Source organism: Mesoplodon mirus (genome assembly GCF_964341445.2).
Source record: "Mesoplodon mirus genome assembly, chromosome: 2".
Classification (NCBI taxonomy): Eukaryota; Metazoa; Chordata; class Mammalia; order Artiodactyla; family Ziphiidae; genus Mesoplodon; species Mesoplodon mirus.
In genome coordinates this window covers 4,208,057-4,221,103 of record NC_138977.1, presented here as the reverse complement: position 1 = coordinate 4,221,103, position 13,047 = coordinate 4,208,057, and the positions used below count along the sequence as shown (strand labels likewise).

Genomic DNA, 13,047 nt, shown 5'->3' with positions numbered 1-13,047 from the left:
TTAGTCTTAAGCAATATTAACTCATTTCTCATTCCTACCTACACTGTCCATGTCACAATGCAAGTGAAAACAGAGAGGAAGAGGCTGGGCAGGGAGGGGGGTGTCCTGCTACTGTGGACACCAGCCCAATCAACTGTACTGCATGGTTACACATCCAGCATGTTCTGAGGAACTAAGGATGCTGTTGAAATCACGTTGGGTTACACGGCAGCAATTGAAGCAGACACTGTAGGGAAGTTTTTAAAAGTATGGCATTTATTTATCCCATGACAACATTTAAGATATGCAGTGCTCCTAAGTTTAAACACATAGGAAGTGAGGTGGTGATCAGTTCGTTTTGCTTAGAACAGGCAGATCTCTCATACTGGATGGTTTCCACATTGTGTGGTGGGTTTTGAACTGGAAGGAGGTGGAACACAACAGAAGCTTAAGGGGTGGCCTGAAAGCAAGGCATGTGAGGAAGAACAGAAGAGGCCCGAGAAAGCAGAGAGCTTAGCTTGTACCACTACAGCGAAGAGGCTGGATGTGCTGAGAAGAATTTTGTAGGAAAAAGCAAAGGGAGGTAGTGTGAAAAACAAAAGATAGGGAGAGTTGGAATGTTTTGGCCTGAAAGTAGATGAGAGAAATTGGAAGTACGAGGATCAACAGGAAGATTTCTTCAGAAGGGGTTCAAACTGTGCTAATTAAATAGGTTTTCCGAACATGTTATGGTTCAGGGATTGGGAAATGAGTATAATACATGGAAAACATTTTCAGATATTCTGTTGAATGAGAAGTCAAAGGATCTTAAAGCCAAGACTTCTGTTTTTTAGGGAAAAGTCTTCACTAAATCCTTCTAATTCTGATTGAGTCTCTTTTTTCACCTTTCCTACTTTCTAAGCCCTCACCACTGACCTCCAGGAAATAATATTTCTCCAAGACCACCTGAGAGGGAAAAATACCAGCTCTTTAAAATTATACTGCCTTTTTTTTTTTAAATTTATCTTATCTTATTTATTTATTTATTTATTTATGGCTGCATTGGGTCTTCTCTGCTGCGCATGGGCTTTCTCTAGTTGTGGCGAGCAGGGGCTACTCTTTGTTGCAGTGTGCGGGCTTCCCACTGCAGTGGCTTCCCTTGTTGTGGAGCATGGGCTCTAGGCGCACGGGCTCAGTAGCTGTGGCTCGTGGGCTCAGTAGCTGTGGCTCGTGGGTTCTAGAGCGCAGGCTCAGTAGTTGTGGCGCATGGGCTAAGCTGCTCCGCGGCATGTGGGATCTTCCCGGACCAGGACTCAAACCCGTGTCCCCTGCACTGGCAGGCGGATTCTTAACCACTGCACCACCAGGGAAGCCCATATACTGCCTTTTTTTGTAAAAGAGGTTTAACTTTAGCTTGGAAATCTTTGGGCTAATTCAGGCTGTTTTCCCCCTTCTTATCTTACAAATGAGTTAAAACTCACTTCTATGGTTTTTAATTCAAACTGAATATTTACAAGTTTTCCTTAAATACCAAATGATTAATTGCTAATAACTGCGATCACTTGAATATGTTTCAGTGTTTTATAATCCCATTTTGAAAAACAAATTAAGCTTGCCCTTAAAACTTGGTTTCACTAATGAACTCAGTTAATGTAGTGAGGCAAGTCACCAGCTCATAAACCCTGCAATATTCCAGACTATCATCCATGCCTTATAAATACACTGCTGCCTATGTGCCCCCTGACAAATACTGCTATGATACTTGAAAAACTCATTTATTTCTTTGGCTGCCTTTAAAATTAAAACAAACAAGCAAAGAGAAAAACACTCTAGCAGATAGGTACGAACTTTTATAGCTTTCCTTAAAGTTACAGTTGTTAGACACCTTAATAATTAAGGGCAGAATTTTTAAAATATAGATATATAAATCTGACATGGAAAGTTATAGATGATGTACTTTAATAAACACATACCATATAATGCAAATCTTGTACTAAATATAGTTTTCTCTGATTGGTTTACTTTTATGGGAAATCTTAAATATATTTTTAATGTCTCAATTTTCTATAATGAGCAAAAATAAATCAGAAAAAAAGGCAGCACACTCAAATCCCCCGGGACTGTTAGGCACATTCCAAAAGGCACTGCTGCACCTGACACACGTCAAATACTGAGAGCAGGGGCTTGGTTCCTGTAGGAGCCACTGTCTCGTGTTTGCTCAAGTCCAGGTTTGTGTGCAGGGTCTGCTGACAGTCTTTGGAAGATTACTGATTAGGGATTTCCTGCTCTTCAACAGTCCACACAGGAATGGAGCGCCTCTGTACCTGCTTTTTGTAGTTTTTCTCTAGCTCTGACACCCCTGAACTTTGGCTTCTGATGTGGTCGGGTAAGCATTTTAGCTCCTGGTGAAGTTGGTTTTTCGGCTTGTACTGCCCTGCAGATGCCATCTTTTTGTTCACGTTCTTTGGAATGGTTTTTTATATTCTAACTTCAAAATAATTCCCCGTTTGTTTGTTTTGTTTTTTCAAAAAACGGATATTTCTTCCAAAACCACATGCTTGTCTGTTGGAATCACTGAGCAGCCTCTGAAGATGTGCCTTCTCTTTTTTCTCCAGGAATTGGTACCACTTCTCATGTCCTGAATTCATTAGCCATCTCCTACGCTGCAGCTGGGACTCCTTCCACCTTCTGGGCAGCGTCCCCTGACTCTCCTCTGGCACCGGCTGGCAGCCGCCTTGCGGGCGGCTCTGGGAGCCTTGGGTTTCCACAGAAGCGTCTGCTCCTGTGGACAGAATACCGCCAGTGGCTCCTGTGGTTCCTCACCCTGGATTCCCTCATCGTTTAAGCGAAGAAAGTGAGATTCTGCAACTACAGCCACCTTGTCCTGTGATGGAAAGTTCCCCGGCACTCAAGGCAGGAGAAATAGTCAAGGGTCTTTGTCCTGTGCCTCATCAGAAGACACAACATTCAAAGACCGTGCCTTTCCTCATGGGTCATCACAGTGGTGAAGCACTCTTTCTAGAGACCCTCCCCAACACCTGAAGCCTTTCTGGCCTCTGATCTAAAATTCACTCAGTAATTGTAATTCTCGAAACCAAAGGAATTTCTCAGGCATAGTTTTGACTTTTGGGCCCTGGAAATCTAAGTGCATGACTTCAGCCAAATCATTTAACTTGGGGTCTTTTTCTCTCGTCTTCTTCCTTCAGACCCAGTGTGTCTATTATGGTATGTATTCATTACAGTACAGCACAGAGTGCTTTGACCGCGCCTCCCTCCGGCCCCCACCCTTTGTAAACAGCGCAGGACAGGATTTCCCTCATGTTGTTTATGCGAGATACAAACAGTTATGAATATGGTCCCTCTCCAGATGGCTTAGTTTATTCTAACTTCCTTTCCTTGTTTTTTCTAAAATGTTTGAGTTGCTTTGTGGACTGCTTAACACCAAATGGAATAATACTTAATATTTTAATAGAGCTTTATGGGTTTACAAAGCCCATGACATGACTCAGTGAATGCTTTGTATGCCTACTCATCATCCTCTCATTCTTCTTTACAACCCTTTAGAGCAGAAGAAGCCAGTAACCTTCTTAAGTAACTTTTCCTCTATGGAAATTTGGGATTTTCCCATTCAACAGTAGTATGGTAGGAGCCCTATCATCCTCTTTTGGGTCATCTTGGCCCAGTTTTTTTTTTTTTTTGGCTCTGCTGCACGGCATGTGGGATCTTAGTTTCCTGACCAGGGATCAAACCCGCACCCCCTGCACTGGAAGCGTGGAGTCTTAACCACCAGACTGCCAGGGAAGTCCCTAGCCCAGTTTTAATAAAAATTTATTACCAAGTATTTTGAAATGCAAGTGATCACTAAATTTTAATTCAGCCTACAGAAAAATCTCATTAACTTGACATTGGCTAATTCAATTTAATGTCTCATTCAAAGAAATTTCTTTTCACTAGATGATTAGATGGGTTTGCATGTATAATAGCATAGTTAATGCACAAATACAAAACTATTATGAAGTTTGAACTGAAAATTTGGCTCAAAGACTTTAAGAACTGGTTTCTTTTGAAACAAACCTTAAAGATAATCTATCATATGGGAAGTTGAAAAAGTATGGAAAAACAGTATTGAGGGTGAAATTAAAAAAAAAAACTTTTTACCACCATCTGTTAACAAGTACATGATAAAGCACTACTTTTTAAATGTAAAAAATAATTCTCTCCTAAATTTCAGATGAACAAATTCTTATAATTATCTTAAAATTATGTCACTAATTCAGTATTTTATTTATTTTTTAAGGATCTATTTATTAGTTATTTATTTATTTAATTTTTGGCTGCATGGGGTCTTAGTTGTGGCATGCAGGATCTTCATTGAGGCATGTGGGATCTTTTGTTGTGGTGCACGGGCTTCTCTCTAGTTGAGGTGTGTGGGTTTTCTTTTCTCTAGTTGTGGCATGCAGGCTCCAGGGAGCATGGGCTCTGTAGTTGTGGCACACAGGTTCCGGGGCACGTGGACTCTGTAGTTTGAGGCACATGGGCTCTGGATGAGGCACGCAGGCTCAGTAGTTGTGGTGCGTGGGCTTAGTTGCCCTGCATGCGGCATGTGGGATCTTAGTGCCCTGACCAGGGATCAAACCTGCGTCCCCTGCATTGTAAGGCAGATTCTTTACCACTGGACCGCCAGGGAAGTCCCTAATTTGGTATTTTAAATAAAACCTGATAATTGAAATAAATCTGTTTCCACAAAAATTAAAGGTTTTTAGAGATTTTCAGTAACTTCCTCATTATTAGTGCTATTTAAAAGACAATGCCATAATATCGGTATAGGGCAAATTATTTTATGATAAAGTACAATGAATTAGCCTAATTCTTTTATTCTACAGGAATTTAAAAAATATTAAATAAGTACATGGAGCTCAGAAATTGGTTTTGTCTGGCCAATAGTAAAATAATTTAGACATCAGCTGATTACCTAAAATTAGTGCATAGCTTAGTCTTCAACCTAAGATTACCTATAATGACCACTTACCAAGTTTCTAGTTCTGTTAGCATTACCGAGTTTTCCGGATACTGTGCTTAAGGTGTTTCCAATAGGTTTTTCAGTAGGAAGAGGAGGTGGGCTTTGTGGATCCTCCTCATGTGAACCTGGAAAAATAGCAGTAATTAATTAATCAATAATTTCTAGTCTTCTGGGGTTTCAAGGGATGAAATGATTACAGCTTGGTTCCCTATTAGGAAAATGGCTATTGTAAAAGATCCACACAAAGAATGGATAGCTAAGCAAATGAGAAAGATATTCTGGCAAACCTCAGAAAATTGATGAGTTAGTAGGCATCAGTTAATTTTTACAAAATGTTTTATAGAGATTAAAAATAATACTAAATAATTATAACAGCAAGCCAGCATTTGTTGAGAACCTTCTACGGGCCACGCGTTAAGTTAAGGCACTTTATTCATATACATTTCTCCAAACCAACCTCAATCTAAGTGCTAGATCTGTTGAGTCTACTAGCTAGTAGCCACACATGGCAATTTAAACTTAGATCTTAATTAAATTAAATAAAATTAAAATCTCAGTCCCTCAGTTGCATAAGCCACATTTCAAACACTCAGTAGCCACATGTGGCTATTGGCTACCATATTGGACAGCACTATACTAGATAATATCCTACCCATTTTACAGATGAATAAACTGAAGCTGAGAAGAAAATAAATGAGCTAGCCAGGTCTTAATGCTAGTAATGGTCAGATGGGTTTGAAACCAAAAGCCTGTACTCATTGTAGTAAGGCGTGCTGCTTCCTAATAGGTGGTTTATCCAACCCTCCCCCATCCAAATAATTAAATGTGTTTTCTAATATATTAGCTCCAGATTAATGGGCTGGCTTAACTGCTCCCATTTTAACAAGCAATATCTTTACATCCAAACTACATCCTTAACCCAGAGATAGTGCACTCCCAACTTATTTTAAAAAGAAGAAAACAAAGATGATCAGATTTAATTAGTGACAGCTAATTAAAATCTGTGTGCAAAACACTTGGAGAGAGGATGACTGTAACATACTAAAGAAGGCTAAAGCCACCTTTTACTGGTTCGGGCATTTAAAGGAGATAGGAATTTTTCCCATTCAAATGAACACTCTCTGCTTCCATTTCACATGAAAAACCTATAACAAAACAAGAGGATGATTTGTCAGGTTCCTGTTTTATCCACAGACAGGAAAACACTCTCAAAAGGGGGAAAATACCCAGGCCAGCTCCTAGGAAAACAATGATTTAGAGACAGACGAGCGTTCTTAGTTGAGAGGCAGTGCTGCGCGGGGAATTAAGACACACAGGGACAGTCCAACTCAGTCGCCATCTTGAAGAGCTTCTCTGTGCTGCAGTTTCCTTACTGAAGGGTACAAAGCAGTAAGAATATGAAAGCAGAGAGGAGACAGCTCATGGGAAGGAAGGGACATAGTAATTATCTGGTGGGTATGTGGGGGAGGTGGGGATTTTCCATTTCAAACTATGTGGTCAGCGGAGTGCTCAGTGAGAAAAGTGGCATTTGAGCAAAGACCTGAAGGAACAGTGAAGGAGGGAGCCATGCAGAGATCTGGCGAAAGGACATCCTAGTCAGAAGAAACAGGTCCCCAGGGGAAGAAGCTGACAGGTTCAGAGCAAGGAGTTTTGCACCACAAAGCTGTTCCTTTCTTTTCCTGTCCATTCCAAGTTCTTTGGACACCAAAAGTCTTATTTTTTTTTTCCTCCACAGCAATATATGCATTGCTTAATAATCGTATTAATAAAATTCTGGGGAACTGGTTTTTGATACAAATAGAAAGAATTCTCTAGGAACTGGCACTTCAGTTCTCTCACATATAGCAGTACAGAACTCAGCTTTCTAATAGTTCCTGGAGCTTTGTCAGGATAATAAATAAAGGTGCTTTCTCAATATACCCTTCTCAGGATTTCAGGAGTATTAATCCAATTTATAACTGTGTAGAAAAGAGTAAACATAGCAGGCCTGAGTCACAAAGTTGGTCCTTGCTGGCACCTAGGAACTTGGATTTTGGGAAGCTTCGCACCATTTCTAGAACAGATAAAACAAAAGAATATGGTTTATGCTGAACACCTGCTTCCCTTCTGGGAAATCTGGAATTTTGGTACATGCCAAAATTCCTAGAGGTGTCCATGTAACCAGCCCCCAACAAAAACCCTGGGTATTGAGTCTCTAATGAGCTTCCCTGATTGACATTTCACATCTGAGTGGAGTTAGGTACACCCTGTGTGACTCCACTGGGAGAGGACTCCTAGAAACTTGTGCTGGTTCCCTCCAGACTTTGCCCCGGGCACCTTTTTCCTTTGCTGATTTTGCTGTGCATACTTTTGCTATAATAAATCACAGCCACGAACACAACTCTATGCTAAATTCTGTGAGTCCTCCTAGCAAATCATCAAACATGGGGATCTGGGGGACCCTGACACAACAGGAGAATACATTTAAATGTAAAAGTTGTATTACATAAAGCCACATGAGCTTCAGGTAATATTTATTATCATTCTATCTCACGCAGCTTATTAAAATCCCAAATACTTTTTTTTTTTTTTTTTTTTTTTTTGTGGTACGCGGGCCTCTCACCATTGTGGCCTCTCTTGTTGCGAAGCACAGGCTCCGGACATGCAGGCCCAGCGGCCATGGCTCATGGGCCCAGCCGCTCCGCGGCATGTGGGATCCTCCCAGACCAGGGCACGAACCCGTGTCCCCTGCATCGGCAGGCGGACTCTCAACCACTGCGCCACCAGGGAAGCCCCTAAATACTTTTAACAAGGTAACAGTGAGCAGGCCGACAACCCGATGAGCTGTCCTGTCACTGATCTGTAGGCTATATAATACTGTCAAAAGAAACATACGACCAGGTCTTCAGTCTAACACTACCATATACGCTCCTAAGAAGCGAGAACCCACTAGAATTTGGTGCCCTTGACTTTCTCTCCTCCTCATTCTTCATAGAAACTCCGTTCAATCTTCTCACTACTTGGCTTAGAGCCGTCAGTTAATAAAACCATCAAGAGACTAAAACCAACGTGATTCTTCTAGGTAGTATTTTACAGAGAAACCACACCCCTAAGCTAAGTTTCATGGCCTTCCAGGGTATGCCTACAATGTCACCCTGGGATGCTGCAGGTGAAGCATTGGGACACTTGCTCTGCCGTTGGCAGGAACGGGGTGGCCGAACCTCGTCAGACAAAGGCAAGCATGCAGCTGGGCTGTGCACAAGCACTGAAGGAAACGAAAGGAAAGCAGAGGCTCACAGAGGAAGCTGTGTGATCACCCAGGAACGGCTCTGGAACCCACTGCATGTGCATGCATGTGCATACATACTTACGCTTTTTCTAATCTCTAGGGCCTAAGGTAAACAGTTCTGGCCCTCTTGGCTTCTCTCTTATGATAATATCAGATGTATCTGCAGTACTTAGTAAATAAAATTCATCCAAAATTTCATTTATTCTAACACTGAAAAATCAAGTAAGGAAGTGTATCAAAACATAGTGTTATACTAATTAAAATAATATTTTTATACACTGTTATGTTTTTATAACTCTTGGCTACTCCTCTTCAGACAATTCACACATAGCTATATTTAGATTATGCTCATTGGAATAATACATTCCTGACAGACATATACAACTGTATTTGCTATCAGTTTCAAAACTTTCATACCAAATCTTTACTACTGGCACTAACATACGATATTATAATTACTCTGAGTTTCAGCCTCCCTCTATTCTCTCTGCCTAAGACAATGTTAAAGAGAAGTAAAAACCAAATTTATTGTATTGGACTTCCCTGGTGGCACAGTGGTTAAGAATCCGCCTACCAATGCAGGGGACATGGGTTCGAGCCCTGGCCTGGGAAGATCCCACATGCCGCGGAGCAACTAAGCCCGTGCGCCACAACAACTGAGCCTGCGCTCTAGAGCCCGCAAGCCACAACTACTGAAGCCCACGTGCTCTAGGGCCCATGTGCCAGAACTACTGAGCCTGCACACCTAGATAGAGCTCATGCTCTGCAACAAGAGAAGCCACCACAATGAAAAGCCCATGCACTGCAACGAAGAGTAGTCCCTGCTCGCCACAACTAGAGAAAGCCTGCATGCAGCAACGAAGACCCAATCAGCCAAAAATAAATTAAAAAAACCCAAAAAACACAAATTTGCTGTACTAATCGTCTAAAGAATTATGAGAAAACAACTTGCTTTTAAATGTTCTCGAGGGGAGGACCTTCAAGATGGCGGAGGAGTAAGAGGTGGAGATCACCTTCCTCCCCACAAATACATCAAAAATACATTTACATGTGGAACAACTCCTACAGAACACCTACTGAACACTGGCAGAAGATCTCAGACTTCCCAAAATGCAAGAAACTCCCCACGTACCTGGGTAGGTCAAAAGAAAAAAGAAAAAACAGAGACAAAAGAATAGGGACGGGACCTGCACCTCTGGGAGGGAGCTGTGAAGGAGGAAAGGTTTCCACACGCTAGGAAGCCCCTTCGCGGGCGGAGACTGCGGGTGGCGGAGGGGGGAAGCTTCAGAGCCGCGGAGGAGAGCACAGCAACAGGGGTGCGGAGGGCAAAGCGGAGAGATTCCCACACAGAGGATCGGTGCCGACCGGCACTCAGCAGCCCGAGAGTCTTGTCTGCTCGGCCGCCGGGGCGGGTGGGGCTGGGAGCTGAGGCTCGGGCTTCCGAGGTCAGATCCCAGGGAGAGGACTGGGGTTGGCTGTGTGAACACAGCCTGAAGGGGGCTAGTGCGCCACAGCTGGCCGGAAGGGAGCCCGGGAAAAAGTCTGGAACTGCCTAAGAGGCAACAGACCATTGTTTCGGGGTGTGCAAGGAGAGGGGATTCAGAGCACTGCCTAATCGAGCTCCAGAGACGGGCGCAAGCCACGGCTATCAGCACGTACCCCAGAGACGGGTATGAGACGCTAAGGCTGCTACTGCAGCCACCAAGAAGCCTGTGTGCAAGCACAGGTCACTATCCACACCTCCTCTTCTGGGAGCCTGTGCAGCCCGCCCCTGCCAGGGTCCCGTGATCCAGGGACAACTTCCCGGGGAGAGCACACGGCACGCCTAAGGCTGGTGCAACGTCACGCTGGCCTCTGCCGCCACAGGCTTGCCCCGCATTCAGTACCACTCCCTCTCCCCAGCCTGAGTGAGCCAGAGCCCCCTAATCAGCTGCTACTTTAACCCTGTCCTGTCTGGGCAGGAAACAGATGCCCTCAGGTGACCTACATGCAGAGGCAGGGCCAAATCCAAAGCTGAACCCCAGGAGCTATGCGAACAAAGAAGAGAAAGGGAAATCTCTCCCAGCAGCCTCGGGAGCAGCGGATTAAATCTCTATAATCACCTTGATGTACCCTGCACCTGTGGAATACCTGAATAGACAACAAATCATCCCAAAATTGAGGCAGGGGACTCTGGGAGCAACTGTAGACTTGGGGTTTGCTATCTGCATCTAATTTGTTTCTGGTTTTAGGTTTATCTCAGTTTAATATTTAGAGCTTATTATCACTGGTAGATTTGTTTATTGATTTGGTTGCTCTCTTCCTGTTTTTATATATATATATATATATATATTTTTTTTTTTTCCTTTTTCCCTTTTCATGAGTGTGTATGTGTATGCTTCTTTGTGTGATTTTGTCTGTATAGCTTTGCTTTTACCATTTGTCCTAGGGTTCTGTCTATCCATTTTTTTCTTTGTTTGTTTGTTTTTTCTATAGTTTTTAGCACTTGTTATCATTGGTGGATTTGTTTATTGCTTTGCTTGTTCTCTTCTTTTTATTTTTTTATTACCTTTTTATTTTAATAATTCTTTTAGTTTTTATTTTAATAACTTCATTTTATTCTTTCTTCCTTCCTCCCTTCCTCCCTTTCTCTCTTTCGTTTTCTCCCTTTTCTTCTGAGCCAAGTGGCTGACAAGGTCTTGGTGCTCCGGCCAGGTGCCAAGCCTGAGCCTCTGAGATGGGAGAGCCGAGTTCAGGACGTTGGTCCACCAGAGACCTCCCGGCTACACGTAATATCAAATGGCAAAAGCTCTCCCAGAGATCTCCATCTCTACACTAAGACCCAGCTCCACTCAATGACCAGCAAGCTACAGTGCTGGACACCCCATGCCAAACAACTAGCAAAAGAGGAACACAACCCCACCCATTAGCAGAGAGGCTGCCTAAGATCATAATAAGGTCACAGACACCCCCAACCACATCACAGGACGTGGTCCTGCCCACCAGAAAGACAAGATCCAGCTTCATCCCCCAGAACACAGGCACCAGTCCCCTCCACCAGGAAGCCTACACAACCCACTGAACCAATCTTACCCACTGGCAGCAGACACCAAAAACAACGGGAACTATGAACCTGCAGCCTGCAAAAAGCAGACCCAAAATGCAGCAAGTTAAGCAAAATGAGAAGACAGAGAAACACACAGCAGATGAAGGAGCAAAGTAAAAACCCAGAGGCCAAACAAATAAGAGGAACTAGGCAGTCTACCTGAAAAAGAATTCAGAGTAATGATAGCAAAGATGATCCAAAATCGTGGAAACAGAATGGAGAAAATACAAGAAACGTTTAACAAGGATCTAGAAAAACTAAAGAGCAAACAAACAATGATGAACAACACAATAAATGAAATCAAAAATATTCTAGAAGGGCTCAATAGCAGAATAACTGAGGCTGAAGAACGGATAAGTGACCTGGAAGATAAAAGAGTGGAAATAACTACCACAGAGCAGAAAAATGAAAAAAGAATGAAAAGAATTGAGGACAGTCTCAGAGACCTCTAGGACAATATTGAAAGCACCAACATTCAAATTATAGGGGTCCCAGAAGAAGAAGAGAAAAAGAAAGGGACTGAGAAAATATGTGAAGAGATTATAGTTGAAAACTTCCCTAATATGGGAAAGGAAATAGTCAGTCAATTCCAGGAAGCACAGAGAGTCCCATACAGGATAAATCCAAGGAGAAACACTCCAAGACACATATTAATCAAACTATCAAAAATTAAATGCAAAGAAAAAGTATTAAAAGCAGCAAGGGAAAAGCAACAAGTAACATACAAGAGAATCCCCATAAGGATTCAGCTGATTGCTCAGCAGATATCTCAGCAGAAACTCTGCAAGCCAGAAGGGTGTGGCAGGACATATTTAAAGTGACGAAAGGGAAAAACCTACAACCAAGATTATTCTACCCAGCAAGGATCTCATTCAGATTCAGCGGAGAAATTAAAACCTTTACAGACAAGCAAAAGTTAAGAGAGTTCAGCACCACCAAACCAGCTTTACAACAAATGCTAAAGGAACTTCTCTAGGCAGGAAACACGAGAGAAGGAAAAGACCTACAAATACAAACCCAAAACAATTAAGAAAATGGTCATAGGAACATACATATCGATAATTACCTTAAATGTAATTGGATTACATGCTCCAACCAAAAGATACAGACTGGCTGAATGATACAAAAACAAGACCCTTATATATGCTGTCTACAAGAGACCCACTTCAGACCCACATACAGATGGAAAGTGAGGGGATGGAAAAAGATATTCTATGCAAATGGAAATCAAAAGAAAGCTGGAGTAGCAATTCTCATACCAGGCAAAATAGAGGTTTAAATAAAGACGATTACAAGAGACAAAGAAGGACACTACATAATGATCAAGGGATCAATGCAAGAAAAATATACAACACTTGTAAATATTTATGCACCCAACATAGGAGCACCTCAATACATAAGGCAAATGCTAACAGCCATAAAACGAGAAATCGACAGTAACACAATCACAGTAGGGGACTTTAACACCCCACTTTCACCAGTGGAGAGATCACCCAAAATGAAAATAAATAAGGAAACACAAGCTTTAAATGATGCATTAAACAAGATGGACTTAATTGATATTTATAGGACATTCCATCCAAAAACAACAGAATATGCTTCTTTCTGCTCATGGAACATTCTCCAGGATAGACCATATCTTAGGTCACAAATCAAGGACTGGTAAATTTAAGAAAATTGAAATTGTATCATGTATCTTTTCTGACAACAACGCTA

General features: G+C 42.2%; 1 protein-coding gene across 6 annotated transcripts in view; it reads right to left on the bottom strand.

The window, feature by feature from the left end:
- Positions 1-13,047, bottom strand: part of SH3D19 (SH3 domain containing 19) — a 171,740-nt gene that overhangs the window by 27,371 nt on the left and 131,322 nt on the right. For all 6 annotated transcript variants that reach the window (XM_082611159.1, XM_082611160.1, XM_082611161.1 and 3 more), the window contains exon 9: positions 4,988-5,103. In XM_082611159.1, the coding sequence (XP_082467285.1) occupies positions 4,988-5,103 (116 nt within the window). The remainder of the gene's footprint in view (positions 1-4,987; positions 5,104-13,047) is intronic.